At 31.6% G+C, this 21,650-nt stretch overlaps 1 protein-coding gene across 2 annotated transcripts in view; it reads left to right on the forward strand.

The window, feature by feature from the left end:
* LOC129231420 (uncharacterized) overlaps nucleotides 1-14,860 on the forward strand; it is a 126,603-nt gene extending 111,743 nt beyond the window's left edge. For both annotated transcript variants that reach the window (XM_054865732.1, XM_054865731.1), the window contains one exon: nucleotides 14,534-14,860. In XM_054865732.1, the coding sequence (XP_054721707.1) occupies nucleotides 14,534-14,626 (93 nt within the window). In that variant the 3' untranslated portion in view covers nucleotides 14,627-14,860. The remainder of the gene's footprint in view (nucleotides 1-14,533) is intronic.
* The last annotated feature ends 6,790 nt before the right edge of the window (nucleotides 14,861-21,650 follow it).

Raw genomic sequence — 21,650 nt, forward strand, 5'->3', positions numbered from 1 at the left:
GGGGTCATTTTGACCCTATGAAGAGAAATGTGCATAGTTCCCTACGTAATGTTATACATCTGTAAAAAATCAGTTTAAGATAAATATATCTATAATAAATGCAGTTTATTTAAAGGATGCAAAGACTAAGGACATATAATGAAGTAGTTTTAAAAAATTTAAAATACTCAAAAGAACCAGCGCTGTTTCAGTTGCATTTCAGAAACTAGCGGCTAGTGCCGCTTTTATGTAAAAAATATTATGAATGCTTCAAGTTTGTGCAATGATATTCTCTAATAGGCATTTTTGAGTTTCTGCTGTTTCAGCATCAATAAGTATGTTTACAGTCCTTTTTTATTCAAAAAGGTCAAAATGACTCCTGCTCACAATTTAAGTAAAACTATTTAGTTTGGTTTTTAAATAAAATAGAGTTTTCTTGAAAACTTGATATTATGACACAGCACGATGATTTAGAAAAAGTCAAGAAAAGATTCAGTTTTTTTTTCTTTTTGTGAAAATACAGAGAAGCAGTTGGTAAAAAAAGTTTGCTTAGGGTCAAAATGACCCCTCCCGTACTTCTAAGATTAAATAGTGAGGCATTAAGAGAGAAATAGTATGTAGTTGTAACGAGAGAAAGTCGTCTCTCCAAGAAATGGAGCAAATTAATTGAATTGAAATTTAATATGGTTGATATCGAATCTCGGAAGTAAAACATATGATTCTTTTTTGTTGAAATGTTTTGCCCTTTATCTGGCAAGACATCAAAAAGTGAATAAAATGAAGCTGTCGAAAAAACTACGAACTTTCTATAGATATTGGAAATAAGATTGTTGATTCAATCAAAATATAGATACAAAGCTTTTTAAAAGGTCATTTTTTGGAATGCGAAAGAAGTTTGTCCGGTTGAAAAGAGTGAATATGGAATACTATGGAAACGTATTGCTCAGTATGCATCTGATTATGAGATACTGGTGCTGCGCCTTCTGAGGCATCTTTGTAAGTTCCAGCCCTTTTACTAAATCAGTTGTTTTGTGTATAAAGACCTAAAGTTGACACAAAATTCTGTATTTAGAATGTTGTTCATATGTATGTCTCGCTATGAAAAATACATATATTTCTTCTTATTATTTTTTTCCACTATTTATCTGTTAAATGGAAAAAAAATAACTCTAAGCCAGCGGTTTTGAACCTTTTTACGGCTATTGCCCATAAAGAGGATCATACTTCTAGAAATGTTCGAAAACTACTTGATTCTAAAAACAAATTAGGCCTTGATTTTTTTTAACTACGGAAAAAATACTTATAATTTTTTTGAATCATTCAAACTAAGAAAACACCTGTTTTTCAGCAATTTGTAATTAAACCAAAAAGTTGTAGGTACAGATATTGCTTGTTTCTAAAAATTAATATTTTGTGCAATTTTGGTCAACACACATCGGAAGTCGTGTTCCAAGTTGATTGCCTAAGCACTAAAATCTTCTCGTTCATAATGTTTTTTTTTTACAAATCACTAACGATTACAAATTAGATAGCTTGATTTGATACGCATGATTTTAATAATACTTGTTGATTTTAATAATAATGTTCATATTTATGCTTTGTGACGAACCGATGATCCGATTCATGTACTCCTCTTTACCCACGGAAAGTCCCAAGTTTACCCCTCCGTTGAACACTTTTGATAGGAGGAAGAACTGATAGCAATGGTTTTTTTTAGCGGAGATTATTTTTTATTCGATTTGCTTAAGGTGTTGGACGAAAGAGTGAACGAAAAAAATAAACTGAAAAACAATTGATTAAACGAAAGAAAATAAATACTCATGCAACCTTTCGCTGCAAATAAAATGTCAAAATTGGTTTTAAAAAGAGTATACATTAGAAAATATCACATGCAACGCAAGTATGAATTTTAACAAAAGCTGATCAGTTATTGTTTCCCCATACTTCTTACAAAATAATATTTAGATATTATATTTATTGCGAAAATGAAAAAGCAGTAGTTGTGATTTTAAATTAAAGTGTCTCTAAAATTTTATCAACATGAATGCTAACATTTTATTAACGACAAATACAATAAAATATGCTTGGGTGTGGTAAGATTCAATTATCTTCAAGCAAAACTAGAAATTACCCAAGTGAAGAAAGACGCAATCCTGATCCACAAAAACAAACGGAAAAATCAATCAAATCATCGAAAAATATTTAATGTTATTCCAACAGCAACGATGTGTATCTAAAAATATATCCAGGCTATCAATTTCTTGATTCAGTTAAAGCAATTCAGCCGAACTGTAACTTGAATCTTCAGCACCCGTGCCCTGCTCAAAGCTCTCTAAATGCTCGTAATCATACCTTTCAAGAGACAAGGGGCGTAAGCCTCATATATCTTCATCTATACCCGATTCCGAGTTATTTTGATACCCATTCTAAATTTCATGGGTGTGTTGAAGAAGCATGTTTCTTTCCGCTTTGGATTAGCTAAGATGGCGTTTCCACCCTTTGTTAAGTACAATTATAGATCCTTATGATTGTTTATTCATGGAGTTTGTCGAAAGCTAATTTTGAGTTTATGTTATGCTGAAAGGAGCCATGGTAAATTAAACAATTTAAGGCATGCTCCTAGTTCGTCATGGTTATTAATTAGCTAGCATAATCTACTTTTAAGGAGACAGGAAGCATGTTTATTTCAATAATGAGATATGCATGAGATGCACCATTAAGTTGATAATATTTTCGTCATAACACAATGAAAATACAAAATGTCCCATTGGATGTCGAGGATTTAATTTTAAAGATAAAATGATGATTTTTTAAAATTGATTAATAAGATTGGTTAGTTATAGAATATTATGTTTCGTTTAAATGGTGATTGCGTGGTGGCGTAGCACAATACCAGTTTCGTCACAATTTCGAAGACTTTTTTTGAGACGGATCGTTCAATTTCAGCAATAACACATAATTTTGTGAACATGGTAATTATAGCTAAAAGCACGGAAATAACAAGGTTTTGCTGTTTGGGACAAGTGATGAGATGAATAGAATTCCCCCCCCCCCTTCCTATGATTCAAATACTAAAACTTTAAGAAGTGCATCATAGTTTAGTTAACCAGTAAGGCGGTACCGTGGAGACCAGCCAATGCAACATCTCATCTTGTGGGAAAGCTATAGCCCTTTTCATTTTTGCTACGGTTTTACTAAGTATTTTGAATTTGAGGGATGGACTATTTTTAAATAATCAATATCAATGCAATAATTTAACGCACAGTAATTTAATTGCACAAGTAATGTATACTATACATCTTTAATAAATTTTGTACAACTTTTGACTCTTGCTTTAAAAACTCTGTTTTGGGGGTGTAAAGGGACAGCGAGCTATTGAACTTCCAACATTCCCCGCTATAAAGTAAACATGGTAGAATAATGCAAGGTAAATCTGTAAATTTTTGAACATCAAGATTTAAAACTAATTTACCAATGGACATCAATGTGTTTTCCTAGGTTAGAATGAAGTTTTGATTATTTTTGACATTTTGTCATTTTATTTTCTTAACCTTCAGTTTTGCATTCAATGTTACTTAATTATTAAGCCTTGTCTTTTAAAAACTGTTTCCATATGTTTTGTATACTATGTATGTTTCAAACTGTATTTAATAGTTAATAGTATGCTTTCATAATATAGCTGATTTTAAAGAGTTTTCTCAATATCCCACTGTGCCCCACGTGGGGGCACAGTGGGAACACTTAAAAGCCTTTTGAAAATAATTTAAAAAAAAAATACAATGAGGAAAAACCATGAAAAAAAATTACTGATTTCCAAAGTGTTCTATAATTGTGTTTTTCAACTGAAATTTCGTTAGAACTAAAACTAAAGACTTTATGACATAAGAAATGAAAACTGCCCCACTGTGATCCCCTCCCTTCTACGCCTTTTACATGTGATATCAATAACTTTGGTAAAATGCCTATGTACAACAGCTCTTGTCTTTTTTTTTAATTAGGTTCAACGATTTCATTACGATTTGCATGCAATATGAAAATTTTATAGTGCACTGTAAAAACCAAAAACACTTAACGGGCGAAGCTTTTCACCCTAGGGTGAAAAGATGGTGCCTGAGGTTGCAGTGGAGGCTTGGAACTATGATTACGATGCTTTTTGGCTCCTCACTGGAAGAACGGTGCTAATAAATGTGCCAACAGCCCACGTAATAGCAGTGTGGCAGCACCAAAATGCAAATCTAATTACGTGATTGAAAATATGAAAGCTTGTCGCGACCTATGCAAGCAAGTTGCTTGCTACCATTTTAAGTTCCTCTGTTACTGTTTTGTTGAAATGCAATCTAAGTGCAACATTTTAAACAGGCTAAAAATTAAAGTCACAATTATATTTTCAAGTAGAAATCTGATCATTTCAGCGTCTATATTAAGCTATAAAAAATGAACTGCTGCACTGGTGACCCGTTCTTTTTTGTGGTTGAATTCTATATTTTAGTGACCAATTCTAACTTTGCACTTTCGTGACAAATCTTAAAACATTTGGTGGTCAATATTTCAACGCTGAAGTATTTAAGTTATAACTCAAAGCGGGGGTTTGCACGTTTCTTATGTTTGAATTCGTACATGTGTGAAAACCTCATGCTTAAATCCTGCAGTTGGGGGAAGGAAGCATTGTTTATTTTCATTGCCGGTATTTGTTATCTGTGTGAGGACTTACTTTTCGGTCCGGATTGATCAGCTATATTGCTAAAAAATTCTATTCAATTGAACTGCTATATTACTTAGAAATTCTATTCAATTTCCCTGTATTTATAAAAATGTATAATTAAACTGTGTTATGATAAAGTTTATTTCAAATTATGTCTGAGGAAAAATCGTACGAAAATGTTAACGTTTCAAGTGATTCAAAATTCGAATTTTCCAGAGTTGCGTTTAAAACACCTCTCCTTTTTGGGAAACTGGCCCTGAGTTATTGGTTTATAGTTTACTGAAATTAAACCCCAATTTACACTAATTGGCATTGTTATTGAATTAACAAAATTTCAAAACGTCGTAGCTGCTTTAGATACAAAGGATCTATCTTGCGTTAAAGAATTGATTCTGAATGCGCCGACTGATAATGCATACTATTCAAAATTGAAAGACAAAATTCTGACCTATTTTGTTCAATCGGAACCAATTAAACTTCAAAAGTTATTGCGTGATCTTCAATTAGACGATAGTCTGCCTTCTCATTTGCTAAACGAAATGCAGAATTTGGCAGGTAAAAACATTGAGGAAAATTTTTGCATAATTTATAGTTGCAACGTTTGCCTTGCAAGTTTTATCAGCCTCTACGGATAATTTTGCTGGTTTAGCTTTAATTGCAGATAAAATTAATGCAATTTCAAATCGTTCACTTGCAATTTCTAGTGTTTAAAATAGTTCCACAATGGAAGCAATTAAAAATGAAATTATAGAGTTAAAATTTTCGATGGAACGTTTATCTTGTTCCAGATTTCGAAATAACAATAGGTTTTGTAATAGAGCATCTAGTTCTAAGTCTAAAACTAGACAATACTTAGTTGATGGTACACGAAAATTATATCATTCTAATCTTATTAAAATATCCTTCTAAATATAGGAAAAAAGCTTCGAAATGCACTTGGTCGGAAAAATAATTAGCCGTTCCTTTCAATTGATTTGCAGTACATTGTGCTTACAGAAGTACAGATTACTTCTTCCTGTTTCTAAGACCAGACCAGATTAAAATTCCTTGTTGATAGTGGTGCTGAGTTAATTTGCTACCCGGAAACATTAACAAATCGTCGTCAGCCCGTTAATTTGCAGTTGTAGGGGAGAGCGGGGCACAGTAGGACAGTTTTCTTTTGATTTGTTGTAATTTCTTTAATTCTAATTTTAAGTAAATTTTAATTACAGGGTACCATTGCAGATCTCTTTAGCTATCACTGATTTTTTTTTTTCATAATTTATCCTCATTCGTTTTTGTTTGAAAAAAATGAAATTTCGAAAGGCTGTCGGAGTGTCCCACTGTGCCCCATCGGGGGGCATAATGGGACAGGGTTTGGGGTATAGTAGGACACCGAGAAATGCACAATTAGAATCAGCTATTTTCTGAAAATATTTACTTTTACTAAATTCAGATTGAGATTACGGTACACAAACAATATTAAAGCAGTTTTTAAGCGACAGAATTTGTAAACAATTTTTAATTACAAACCACGCATAAAATTTGAAATATTTTTCCAAAATAATGTTTCAGGCAATGAAAATATCGAAGGAACACTAAACAAAATCATAAAGGAAAAAAATTGGAAGGGTAGTATAATTCTTTATGTAATTTTATTATTTTTATTATTTTAAAATTCTCTTAATGTTTAATTAAATATAACAATTTTATTAGATGTTTGAATATGAAAAATTATTAAAAAAATGATTAAAGATTACAATTTTTGTGGAACATCTTAACAATATCAATGTAACAATACCAGTAAAATACAGGATGTTAGAAACAATTTTCATAAGGATGTTTAACTGTCAAGTCATTAAAGCTATTGTTTGTATGATACCTCTTAAAACTAATGACCATAATTTATTTAATGTCAAATCTAAATGTTGAAAAGTGTATTTACTTTGCATTTTCTTAAAATATGTTCACTTATGTTGACGAGGAAGCTGTGAAATGCTGTCGCACTGAACTCCAATGGATATGTTCCACTGTACTCCCGAGGAAGTAAAAAAAAAGCAAGACTCAAACTCTTAAAACAAGTCTCAAAAACTGAATAAATTTTATTTCCAGAAAAAAAACAACGCAATATAATTGAGAAACTTGAAGCTTAAAGTTAATGCATTGATATTCAACATTGAACAATAATTTACAACTGAAATTCAAAAATTAAAACTTACCTGATTTACACGGCAATGATAGTAGAAGTAAAGATGACTGCAACTTAAAAAAAAATGAAGTGTCGAAATGGCCAATTTCCAGTGTTGTCATACAAGTTAACTAAATTGTGGGGTTTTTTTTGATTTGTATGATTTTGCATAGTAGGAAAATATCATTTTTCCCACTGTGCCCCGTGTCCCACTATACCCCGCACTCCCCAAATGGTTCTAAAATTATTTTTGGCTGTTACTGTAAATGATACATCTATAAATACCCCAACTCTTCATTTTCGGTACGGATTATAGTGAAATAAATGTCAAAAACAACATATTAAAATTGCTGAGCAATCAAAGAGAATATACGAAAGTTAGGGCACGGACAGACGAATTAAAATCATGAACGCTTTTGAACTATGTTGGAAAGTCTGAAATGTTATAAAATGCCTTTACAAGTGTTAATCCCTTTCAGAACTGCATTCAAAGTGAAAAATGTACCAAGACTTCGTATATCATGAATCAAAACAATAAATAAAACTATATACAATTGTATTCAAAACACGCACACAAGACAAAACAGTGAAGGTGCCATTTTTTTCTCCTAGGGTTCCATTTTTTCACACCTGGTGCACGTTGGGTTAAGGGTGCCATTTTTCATCCTAGTTATGATGCCATTTTGGCTCCCTATTGGGTGCCACAGGTGCTGCAAGCGTTTTACCCCTGAAAGGTGCCAAATGCAACACGTAGTTTTAACAGTGTGGGCTCCTAAATGATTGAGTTATTCGTCTAAACTTTTTATGTGGAGCTTAAAAATCGGAGTAAAAAAATCAATGCAAAAATACTCTCTTATTGTTATTTGATTACTTAAATCAAAAGTCAAACTAATTTATTGAAATAATTTATAAATCGTTTTTTCTTAAATTATAAGCCCAATTTATTCAAAGCTCATTCCTGAATCACTGAAAAATGTTTCACTTATCTGTATGTATCTTTGTACCTATATTAGCGTAAAAGTATAATTTTATAACCATAAGTAAAACAATTAAGTTATCGTGCCCTAAACTTTTCCCATAAAGATATCTAAAAGCATTCATAGTAATTTAAAAACAATTTTAAAAGAGATAATTAGATCGAAGATAAACTTTGATACTTACTTGCATTTAAACACTATAATACCTTTATTTCATTCAGTAAAGCGTAATGTTTTCCAATCAATAGTAATCAACTGACTGCATTTGTTTAAATCCTTGACGTTTCAAAATTTATAATAAAACTTAAAACTTCTGAAAGACATGAATAATACGATAGCATGACAAAATTTATTCTTTAATACCTTGCTAAAAGCATTTAAGAAAATTGTGCTTCATTATTAATGATTCTCGTCTTTACATCGATGATTAGTGTAGTACGGTAAATTTAATGTTAGGGAAAGTAATTTTAGAAAAGTAAAGTAAATAGTAGGAGATGCAATTCAAATCATATTAAGTTAATATTTTTTCTATTAATTTCCTAGAATCCGAAGAAATGTATTTTATTTCAAAAGAAACTGCAGATATATTTTGCTTTTTTTTTTCCGTGAAAATCATATATTTCTCGAATTTAATATATTTTCCACCTTAACTGCGCGGTCTTAAAAGGTAGTTAGCTTTTATTTTGGTTTAGCTTTAAAAAGATTTTTCTTGCTTTACATGCTATATATTAAATAAATTAAGAAGATGCTAGGATACTACGGATAGGAATTCATACATTGATTTAAAGTCTTGAGCTCAATATTAACTTCTACTCTGTGGAAATTTTATTCACGTTGCGATTCCTCCAAGCCTCTAAAGTTTATGGAAACTAGATTCTGTGGAATCCGAATAGGGGAAACTGGGGGAGGTTTGACCCATGGGGATTTTTTCCATGACAAAGATATTTAGGGAAAATTTTCGACATATTATTGCTTGACCAATCACACAACAATATTTTGCAGGGCGAAGCCATTACAGAATTTCAGTGGTTTACAAGAAATTCAGTGTTGAATGATACTGTACCTTTCAAGTAAAGTTTGTAGATTTTGGAATTTGTTGAATTTTAACCTCCAGTTTTGAGGGAAATGAATTTTTAAAAAATACATGTTTTAGTCTCTTTTCAAGCTATATATTGATATGTAGTAGTTTTATATGTTTTATATAACTTTAATCTAAGTTGCTAAAAGATTATGGTAAAGAAAAGAAAGCTACCTTGGGAACTTTTACCCTAGCTAACTAGGGAGACTTGACCAAAAGACTAATTTGATGTTTTTGTTTAACTTGATGCTTTTTCAGTGAATTATTGTTTGTCAAAAACTAAAATATTTTGACCTAGCCGTAATGATTTGTTTTTATCGATCAAAGTTGCAAAAAATTTAAGATAGACAAAAAAAAAAAAAGCTACCTAGGGAGCTTTGACCCAAAGTATTATTCCATGTTTTTTCAACGAATTTTCGTTTCTGAATGGCTAAAATATTGTGATTTACGCCAAATGATTTAATTTTATTTCAGCAATAACTCTAATAGTGGGAGTATGAAGGTCTGATTTTTTTTTTACTTAATGAATAAATAAAATATTTTGGCCTGGTATTTTTTTTTTTTTTGACAAATAACTAAAATATTAATAAGCCCAATGATTTGCTACTTATTAAAATAACTAAAATATTGTTTAGATCTGAGCTGATCAAGTTTTGAATTAGACTTCTGCTTTTCTGCTGATGTAGAGTAAGATTAATTTTTAAAAAATGTGTAACACTTCACGTAAAGAGTGAACATTTGTTCATTCGCTTAAAGCATAAAACAACATCACAGCTGCGTTTTTGATTTCAGTATCTATGACCCTTCTTACATTCATGAAGGTGAATCGTGTCTCCCTAATCGTTGGGTCAAGTCTTCCTAGATCTAGGGACACTTGACCGATCTATGTGAATGTACAGTAAATGAATTTTTTGCGTGTCTGAAGAAAAATTTTCTGTTTAGTTTAACATTCCTTATTTCACTAGTTGTCGTTATTTTTGTATTTACAATGATAAAAGTCGGATATTTTTCGAATTTTTTTGTTTTATATGCACCAGGGGAAAATATACCTTCAGGTGGCTAACTATTGGCTTTAAAACTGCCAGAGGAGTGACGCCAGAAAAGGGACAAATTCACACATAATCTATAAAAACAACATCACGCGTTCTTTTTACCAGAACTTGAACGCAATTCGTGATGCCTACAAATAATAGGCATTGCATTGTACAAAACGTATATTTAGATAATGATAATATTTAGAATTATATACTTATCAGGGGAAATACTGAAACGACTGGTACAGCACGCTTTGTAGCACTGCAAAGAGAATTGATACAATATTATTTGAATTTTGCTCAAACCCATTAGATTTCTTTTAACTTTAGTCTGTATTACGCTGGTTATTCGTGATCAATGACATCTTTTAGCAATCTTAATGCTAAATTAGAGTCTCAATTTCTCCTAGTGAGGGTGGCATAATTACTATGTCACGTGAAAATTAATAATTTTTTGTAGGTTAATAAACAATTTTACAATGTTTTTGGATAAAATTTGTTTTGATGTTTATTTAGATGTATGATTATGGTAAAAAATATTATGCCAAGTTATTTAAAAAAGAACGCTGAACGTGTTTGTACAAAAAGTAGAAAACAGGCAAACCATATATAAATATTTTCACCTATTAATGCTAAAATGAAACTGTTGCCGAAAACTGAATGAGTGGTCCAAATAAAAGACAATATTCTTCATTAATTATGCATACAATAACAATAATGTAATACGTTTTACCTAACAATTTTCTATGCGCCATTGGAATTCAACTAGCGTATATTCACCCATACACAGACTTGAGGAATATAATTTTTTTGTACCATTTCTTCTGAGACTTATGCTATTATTTTTAGCCGTAATAAATAATGTGCAAGACAAATTATTAAAATATATTTTTTAGTTCATTCTAACTATTCTACAAAAATAAATAAACAAATAAATAAAATAAAATAAAATAAAATAAAAAAAATTGGTCAAGTCTCCTTAGGTTCCATTACCAGATTTTCGAATAAATTTGAGAATTCGTAGTTTCACAAAATCCTGATGCAGTTAGCAATTCATGAGTTATTGGTTCAACCGGTTTGGTCTAGTTTTTAAGAGCGGAAAAAACTCTGAACGTGCTTTAGAATTAGAATACTCTAATTCTAAATTTTAGACTTTAGAATTCGCGAATCCACAAACATGTAACAAGCAGTAAAACAGATCGCGTATTTAAAAATGATTCAAAAATAGACAAATCATTCAAAAACACGTTTATTCTAAAATTCAGGCTTAAAAATTTTAATCAAGAATTTACAACCAAGGGCACCTCGGACTTAAATTTTTTGGGTGAGCGTAATTTCAGATTTTGCCGAATGGAACTCCAAATTTTGCCGTATGGTACTCCTAATTTCGACAAATTATGATAGTTTTGCCAATAGAACTTCGAACTTTGCTGAATCGTCAGACAAAATTTGCTGAATAAAGAAATTTTTGGAAGGTCCCAGTGATCTCTCGTAACCTTCTATCGGAGTGCCCGTGTTTGCAACCACTGTAACTGGAAACAAACATTGTCAGGTATCGTTTACTTAAGGATTCACGCGCTCTAAAAGAAACAAGAGACATTGTCTAATAGTAGATGAGCCCATACATTTAAAAGTTTCTGAACGAATTTTAAAACTACTGAACTTGATAATCGACAATCAACAACACAACAGCTACGTTAAGTCTGACCTTAATAAATTCTGAGGCAAAACCCTTGAAACAAGCAATAATTTACGAATCCTAGACATTGTCTAATAGCAGATGAACCCATACATCTAAATGTTTCTGAACGAATTTTAAAACTACTGAACTTGATAATCAACAACACAACAGCTACGTTAAGTCTGACCTTAATAAATTCTGAGGCAAAACCCTTGTAACAAACAATAATTTACGAACCCTAGAAATTGTCTAATAGCAGATGAACCCATACATCTAAAAGTTTCTGAACGAATTTTAAAACTACTGAACTTGATAATCGACAATCAACAACGTAACAGCTAAGTTAAGCCTAGCCTTAATAAATCCTGCAGCAAAACCCTTGTAACAATCGATAATTTACAACCCCCTAGAGCACAGGAAGGAATTTCATAGTTAATGAGTGTCAGAACAGAAGACAAAACATGGCTGAAAGCACTCTATACTTCATTAATGAATCCAATAAATGACAAGTTCTAGAATTCATTCAACTCTAGAATGGGTTGCAAGTAAACAACAATTTCGCGTTATTTGTTTCTTCAACTTCGTATCATTTCACATTATTAGACTTGTAAGTAAATACGAATTTCACGTGCTCGAATTATATCGGCTTTTTCAAAAAATGTCTTAAAAATTAGTTGTTATATTACATTTGAAGGGCTCGGGGTAAGAATGTGATATGCCACCTGATGCAAACTTTTCAGTAGGTCAGTTTCCAACTTATATAGAAAATATTTGTAGAATTTTTCAAAGGCATTGTACATTCTATACCATACAATACTAAAACCCAGATATGTTTTTCTTCAAATGACATAATCCATTGTCATGTTTATTTCAATTTTTGCTAAAAGTCACTCTTTGTGGCTTGTCACATTTTTGCCCCGAGCTCTTCATTTCATGATAGGCTATGTGGTTAAAGACAATACTTTTCCAATGTTTTACGATTAAAGCATAGAACATGGATTCTATTACTCATGATTGAACATTAGCAAAACGTAGATATTTACTCTTCATGAATAAGCATAATCTGATATTATTTAAAAAGTAGAAAATAAACCGTCATGGTATCACGGGGGTAAATTGCCTTTTTATAACTGAGATTGGCCTTCAGATTTGATGTGTTCCAAAAAATATCTGTACCTCAAAGTCAGAGTAACGTAAATCACATTTTCACTATTTTTCTGGAGAGCGTAAAAACGTTTGTTTACTGCATACAAAGGTTGGGATTCGCGCTTTTTTAGAAATGGTCAATAAATGTAAAGTTTTTCTTTTCACAAAATTAGGCCGTCATGGTTTAATGCACTCGGTCTAAGTGCGAAAATTAATATTTACTAGCTTATGTACGATATATCATTTTAATGTCTTTTATGGTATCTGATTCATAATTTCTGTAATTTTTACTTCCCTATTCATAACAGTATTACTACATCCATAGGCATAAAAGTGATATTATAGTATTATATAGTTACTAAACATTAAGAAATAATAAATTGAAACTTAATTTTTATGTTAAAAGTTGAACAGATTATTAATCTGGTTTAAAGGTATTCAGCTAGAGTAACTTCGAACTATGACAGAAATGTGATGCAAAATAAACTATTTTAATCACAAATATCGCAGCTTTGAGCCAGAAAACTAAAATCTATAACCATTTAAAAACTATCCATTTTTATTTCACATCTTCACAAGATTTTATAATTATATGATTACATTTTAAAAATTTTATTGCTATTAATATTTTATTGCAAAGACGAGAGATTTCAGCAACTTCAAGTCAGAATTTGAAACTAGCTGCAAAACAGAAACTTCAGAACTCTTCAGAACCCTTATGAGTTGTGGTGTAATTGTGTTTAGTATTGTCAACTTATTTTGTTAAAAAAAAAAAAAAAAAACGTAAAAATCTGATACTTTAACCTTGTCAGCAAAGTGCAACATTGGGCTCTGTATAGTTGATTTCGTCTTTAAGTTACACTCCATGCTGAAAGTTCCTGAAATGCATTGTTACTTAAACATTAAATTGTACTTTGATGATCACTTTGTCAACCCTCTAGAACTCTCCTGCCCGTAAGTAAAATACTCACACCAAGAAGAAAAAAAAAATTTTTGTTTTATTTTGTTTCGTTAAGTATTTTATTTGCTTTAGCAAGTAAAAATCTGATACATTAACCTTGTCAGCAAAGTGCAGTATTGGGCTCTGGATGGTTGATTTCGTTTTTTAAGTTACACTCCATGCTGAAGACTCATGAAGTTTGTTACTTGAGTATTCAACTGTATAGTTTAATTTGACTCTCACTTTGTCAACCCGCTAGAACCCTCGTGAACCGTGAGCGGAATGAACATACCAAGAAAAAATAAACTTTATTTTGTTTCGTCAAGTATTTGATTTGCTTCAGCAAGTACTATTATTTTGTATAATATGTGGAGTTTAGAATAAACAGTAAATGAAATACTTGTATCTGTAAAACATTAAAAAAAAAAAAAATGAGGGAAGTAGGTGATATTAAGCCCTAAATTAAGTAGCAACACGTTTGCCATCTTGGGGCTAAACGCCGCTTTCTTCCCATGTCTACTATGATAAAAAAGCTTGCTTTGCTTCTTGATTGTGGATTTTTATTAACTCCCTTTTCATCCACAATTAAGAGGCACCACAATCAAAAAGCAAAACAGGCTAATTCATCATATCAAACATAGGAAGAAAGTAGCGTTTGTCCCCAAGATGGCGGATGTGTCGCTACTTAAGCTACGATTTAGGGCTTTAGGTGATACGAGACAAATTCTCAATCGGCAACTCATTTTGACGCACGTTCTGGAGGGTTAAGTATTACTATTCATTGCCTCGTTAAAATTCGTAATATGTAACCTTTGTTGTTTTTTTCTAGGTCTTGTATGACAACTTTTGCATCCCAAATGGAAAAGACTTTCTAATAAAACCTGGGACTCTAATTTCACTAACTTATGTTCCACTCCTCTAGTCCATATTTTGTGCGATTTTGCAGCAGCTTTTGTTTCTATTCCACTGAGAAACGTTGAAAACATGCACAATATTTTGACTCGTTGCTGATTTCCAGAAGACATTTTTGAATCGGTTATTGTCACTTTCAAGCGAATTCTGTGAAACTAATCCCATTTGTTCGGGGTGCTGTAGTTAATATGGATGTAAATATTATTTCCGAATGAATAATTTTACTTGTGAGTGTAATGATGAATTGTTTTGCTGATCATGAAATAAAACATCATTATGATTTTACAGTTTATTTGATTTCATTGTTCAAAAATGAATAACTAATAAAATTTTTGAAGTACCTTTTTTTTTAATGTAAAAGCGAAATCATTATGAAAACAAACCTTTGGTTTAAGAATTCTTGAATTATTCAAAACTTTAAAATGTTCAAGCTGTGTATCAATTGGCGTATTTTTAAAGTGCTTACATTTTCTATGAATATGTGCTTAATTTTTGCATCAAAAGTCTAAGTTTTAGAGCATCATGTCTATGATTACATAAAATTTCTTGTTCAAATTTTGTAGTAAACAGCAAAGGACAGCAACAGTAATTTTGTCAGCAAGGAAAGCTGGTGTCATCTGTTAGCAAAGAAACTTGACATCTTCTGTCAGAGTAATCTTAAATTATAGTAAAAATCGAAACTGTATGATGTGTAAGGGTATTTGTCCATTTTGCTGTTGAAAATAAAAAATCGGAAAATGAATATGGACCAGAAATAGAACAACCGCATTTTCAACGTATATATTCTGTAAAGGGTAGGTGAGGGTAAAGCCCCGCGATTTTCAGTTTTTATACCACCATGGTCAATAAATGGCATATTTTCCCATTTTTTCAAATTAGAGTCATTGCGTGGGTTGTTACCTATAATCCTTACAAATTTTAGCTACGTCTGATTAGTAATAATTGAGAAAATTACAATTTAGCGGGAAAACAAAAATGTGAATGAAAAGGGTGACTGTTTGATAAAAACACTTGAAAAACCTCCTTGAACCATTGATTTATTGTTATTCAGCAGTACCGAACTTAAATATCTCATACATTTAATCTTTTTTTTTTTTTTTTTTTACTTTATCACGAAAATATTTTCTTCTCCACAAAAGGAGGATTAATTACCCGGGAAAAAAGGACAGTCGCATTATAAAAAATAATTTAAATGCCTGAAGCTATAATTTAATTGAATATCTAGTACCCGGTGCTTTAAGTTAACAGTACACTAGGTTGAGTTTTCTAAAAATGTTATTGCATCGTGGATGGAACCGTGTCCTGCTGAGGTTACGACAATTTATTTATAACGTCTTCATTTCCAATGACTCTTCCTGTGCTCAGTACATTTGCAGGCTTCTAGGTGTTTTATGTAAGAAAAACCCTCTACATAACCTCCTCCTTCTAGTCATATTGAAGTTATCTTGGCCACATTGTGCAGGGATAAGTTTCGAGTTATTCTCTTCAGTTTCACTCGAAATTATAAGGAAATTTGTTTCTTCTTCGAAGTCCCAAGCTTTTGTTCCATTTTTCAGAGATGTCTTCAATCGATATTTTTTTACCTAACTTTAATGTCTATCATACAGAACGAAGAGAAGCCTGCAATTAAGGTACGTGTTTCATTAGGCTCGACATTTATCATGGTTCTGAATTGTTTTTCTTCTGAAGGTACTAGAACAAAAAATTAAACGTACGTAAATGTTCAAAAAAAAAAAAAAAAAAAAAAAGAAGAAATTACTACATTAATGAAAGAACGTTTGAATTGAAAGGAATGTAAGATTTTACCTATAACAAATCCAAATTAAAACTTCATGAGTAAATGTTCACCAACAATTAATTTTTTAAGATGAATAAGCTGCAAAAAACACATGCTAAACAAAGATATTAATAATATTTCCAAAAAGAGACAATTTTAAGCCGAGTGGAGAAAATCCTTTACTTTTTGGAGATGCGGGGTTTTACCCCAAAACAATTGCGGGGATTTTCCCCATTTTGTCACTTTCTGAAAAACGCCTCATGTTGCTTTTAGTCAACCACTAGAATAACTGTTTACACGCGTAGGTGAAGCTTTAATGTACCAGTATTAACATGTAATTCATTGATTCTTCTTTTAAAATTCTACACTTTACAGTGTTCGAATAATATATTAGAAAAGTTAGATCAAAGTAGTAAAAAACAGACTCATCCCCCTTTCTCGTCTCTGGAGTGCCTAGTCAGGACAAAATTTCATTGATCAATAGGTTTCCATAGGACAAACCCACCACCTAGAGGTAAATTTCTTACTCCAAGGTGATCAAGTTAAAATATCGGTGCGGGTTTTTACCCCACGCGGGGCTTTACCCCCACCTACCCTATTCCAATGAAGATGAATTGTAGCCCGGTGAGTTGACTAATGTGTCTGGTTGACTAATAGTAGTTGATTGTAGTAAGTTAATTGCAACTATTACTTCTTTGAATTGCAATTGGATTCTGAGCTCAGATGATAATCACCTGCTATCGTTTAAATAAAATTAATTTAAATTAATCGATAAGTATTTATTAATTTTTAGATAAGAATTAGTTACAGCTGTGAAAAGCGCTTGATTTCATTCGTGCTGGCCATCCAATGCATTTTGCAGTTTTAGACAATTTTCTTTTTATCAAACGCAAACTACAGCATTGAGTGTCGTAACAAAACTTCAAACCAAACACTTGACTCGTTCAAAGTAGTTAAATATTTTTACTTTAAACTTTTTTGCAGTGGCTATTTGATTTTTCGTTATCCGTTTGAAAATGCGATTCGTACTAATAAATTACTTCTTATGAATGAAATTATTATTTTCTATGTATATAATATTAATAATTTTTTTATTATTCAAATTTTGAAGATTAGTATCGCAATTTTCAAGTTTTGAAAACTATAATTAATCCTAGTTGCCTTATAAAAGTTGTAGCACAATCTTGATAAACAAAAATTTTCACTTAAATTAGTAATGAAAACAGCTGAAAGATTAATCATACCGTCTTTCTAATGCTAAACTACAAAATTTCCTTGTTGTTGCAATAACGTTAATTGTATAAATTTACAGGCTACACTTTTCCTAAAGATGGCAGTTATGTCATACAAGCTGTAAGTTGACATTAGATAGCCGAGCAAAATCGTCTTCCAATGAATTGAGAATCAAAATAATGTTAAAAAGGAAACTTTCCCATAAAAACTCATATAAATTCAACAAAAAAAAAAAAAAAATTACAACCAAGATAAATTTCCTTCATTATCGTCAGTGAAAACAATAGGTACGGAATTGCCAAGAAAAAGCTCTAAACATTTAATGCAAATCAACAACTTTAATATTATAAGCAGTTTGACAAGTTATAACTAAAGCAAAGGCAAAAGCCAATTTTTTTAATGAACTGTGTTTTTGTTTTGTTTCCATTGAGTTCAAATCTATTGCAAATTTTACTTTTAGCTATTCCTAAGTTTAAAATATTTAAAATTAAATTTGAGTATATATACGGGGGTAGCCAAAATTAAATCACGAAATGTAAAGTAGTCCAAGAACGATACTACTACTAAGAAATTGACGAAATTTTGCGTAAAGAAATAAAGGGATTGGAATTTGTTAGAGCTAATGAAAAAATAGTTGATTCAGTTTCACCACTAGAAAGCGTTTTGAATGAAATTCACATTTAGGCTGGTCCATTACTTTTACCAAATGAAACTTCTCCACACATTAAACATCGTGTTGAGGGCGTTCTCAAGAACCACTTGGCAGAAGACCATGTCATAAACCGCCATTGTATAGATATCGAGTCCTCCCGATTATTTGAAACATCTCGTGAATCGTGATAATCCTTAGAACTTTACTTGATTTTAAAGATATCATTTCACGTCATGTTCACGTCATTTCTCAAAACACACGAAGCAACTGCGGAACATACCTTTTGACGATTGCAGAAGGTAGGGAAAACAGTGGATCACCGGGCATATTGGAAAAACGATATTTTCCTGCTATGCAAATTCTTACAAACAATTTAGTTAACTTGTCTAGCAACAGTGTGGAAGATTGCCAGTTCGGCATTTCATTTCTTAAGGATGTTGCAGCCATCTTTACTTCTACTATCAGTTCCGTGCAAATCAGGTAAGTTTTACTTTTTGAATTTCAGTTGTAAATTATTGTTCAATGTTGAATATAAATGCATTAACTTAAAGCTATAAGTTTCTCAATTATATTATTATTATTATTATTTTAGCAATAAAATTTGTTCAGTTTTTGAGTCCTGTTTTAAAAATACTGCTTTTACATCACAGTAGGACAGCGTTCGACTGCTTCCTCATCAACATAATTCACTGTAAACATGTTTTAAGATAATGCAAAGTAAATACATTTTTCAGCATCTAGATTTAAAAATCCTGTCGCTTAAAAACTACTTTAATATCTTCTGTGTACAGTAATCTCATTCTGAAAAATAATAAATAATGTCAGAAAATAGCTGACACTAAATGTGCATTTCTGGATGTCCAACTGTTCTCCGAAGCCTGTCCCACTGTACCCCGCTCTCCCCTATCCAAGTATGACGGCAATCTAGTCGAACATGTTTTTCATGTATTTTTTTAAATACCGTTAATATGTGGTAAATGTGTAATTTGTTAAAAACGTGCTCTATTTTTAATAAATTATACACTATCTGTCCTCAGTGAAATTTTGGACTGTTTTATTTTTTTATTATTGTTATTTTTTTTAATTGCTCAAACCAACTCCAATCCCTTAATTTTTTGTATACAACATTTCATAAAGTTTTGAGAAATAGCTTCATCGCTAGAAAAGTTTCATGTAGGGTCGTTTAATTACGTGTACCCTGTACATTCACTTCAATCATGCAGATCTTTGACATGATTTCTATTTATGTTTTCCCCTCTAATTTACGTAAGTAAAACAAGTTCACTAACTATTATAATTTTTGGCTTTTTGAATACGTGAAACTACATGAAATTGTATACACAGTAACCATTACATCTTTTCTGTATTTTCTGTTCAGGTGTTTAGTAAAATATTTTATAAAAGTTGCTTTTCACGTACTGACTTTTCTAAAAACAGCACAAGGTATGTTTTGATAAGTATAAGCACTTCGTAATAAAGCTCTGGTAAAACAGCCTCCGATCGGTTGAGGCTTAACCTATTCAATTTGTTAAAATAGGGAGGAATTGCAGATAACGATTGATGGTGCTGGACTTTGAAATAATGCTTTGTTTAGAGTTATATTGTGACTAGAAATTGGCAAATTGTGAATTGGATACTTTTAAAGAGATATTGAGTAGTAGACAGGGATATTTAAGAAATAATACGACTTCCACTTCAACACTTTGTGTGTTATTAAATATTGATAACGCGGTAGATTTTCTTTAAGGGCTCCACGGTTTTGATTTAATAAGTTAGTTTCTTATCAGCTTGACATGGTAATAGGAAACATCTATTATCATAATGGAACGTGCATTTTAACGTTTTCTTGCTATCAAATATTAAAGTTGAAAGTATTTCTTTGTAAAATTGATAACGTATAAGGTTGTTTCTTTAAGGGATCCAGGGTAGTGATTTAGAAGCTTAGTTTTTTATTACCAGTTTGACGGACATGATCAGTTTTACTTGGTTAACTCAGCAGCACAGAAGCGTTAAATTTGTCATTTGGTAAGCTGAAAATAATTTTAAAATATTATACAGTGGTTTGCTTAAAATTTCGAAGTGTGCAAAGTATTTTTCTTCTAAATTACGAAATTTTAATGATGTGTCTCGATATTGGTGTATCTTTTATACGCCCGCGACCATGCACTAGTTATGTAAACTAACTTTGTACGACTAACGTTGTTTTGTGGCAAGAAAAATCATTAACTTTAGATTTTAAATCAACAATTATCAAGTATTTTCAAATTTTGGAGATGTTACTTTTGTTGCCGGGGTACGAGATTTTGCCATATCGGGGCTTTGATACAAATAGTGGTGAAAATCGTGACAAAACATGTTGCCCCCCCCCTTTTTTTTTGATCCTGTAATTTAATCACCTGGAACTTAAACTACCACGCTTTTGTTATCTTCTTAGCTTTATGCGATCATTTGATTGGACTGCTAGAAATAAACGAAGAAAAAAGGATTTTTAATTGTTAATTAATGTCTCCAAAATTAAAACAATCATGAAATCGTGCGAAATGGTTTCCCCGGAATTTAAAAAAAAAATCATTTGTATTAGTCTACGCCCTGGTCTCTTAGCTGTTCGTTCGAAGATAGCCTCACAACAGATACATAAACATTTGTTGACTCTGTTTGAAAATAATGAACGAGAATACATTTAAAGTCTTTGGAAACCGTTTAAGGATTATAAATTAATGTTACTAGCTGGCCCGTGCGAAACATTCGCGCTTGATAGCGGTAATAAAACGAGCTGATGTGTGCATCACATGACTTCCTTTTACGCCAATTAAATGATAATAGTAGTGCCTTAGAGTAAGCAAAGAAACACTTTAAATATTTTAGCCCCAAGTTTGTTGCGAACTGAAGCAAAGAAAAAAACGCTTTATACAGAATAATTTCCCCAATATTGGACATTTTAATGTGATTCAATGATTAACTCTCTAAATATCGCCAATAGTGGCCAAAATGAACCCCTCCCCAAAAAAAAAGCCAAATTTTTTGTCGCTAAGTTGGCGAAAAAAATTGGCGACCAAAAGCTTGGCGATATGTCGCCAAGTGTTTGCCAAATTATAACACCACTTGAGTTTGCATAGGTATTAACAATAATTCCCCCCTCCCCCCAAAAAACGTGTAAAAGACCCCCTTCGGAACATCCGAATGCAACCAAAAGGGAGTGTGCACAAATAGACCCCACTAGGAATCTACGTACCAAATTTCAACTTTCTAGGACATACCGTTTTTGAGTAATGCGAGATACATACGCACGCACGAACATACTTACATACGCACATAAATACATACGTACATACAGACGTCACGAGAAAACTCGTTGCAATTAATTCGGGGATC

Source organism: Uloborus diversus, chromosome 10, assembly GCF_026930045.1.
Source record: "Uloborus diversus isolate 005 chromosome 10, Udiv.v.3.1, whole genome shotgun sequence".
Lineage (NCBI taxonomy): Eukaryota > Metazoa > Arthropoda > Arachnida > Araneae > Uloboridae > Uloborus > Uloborus diversus.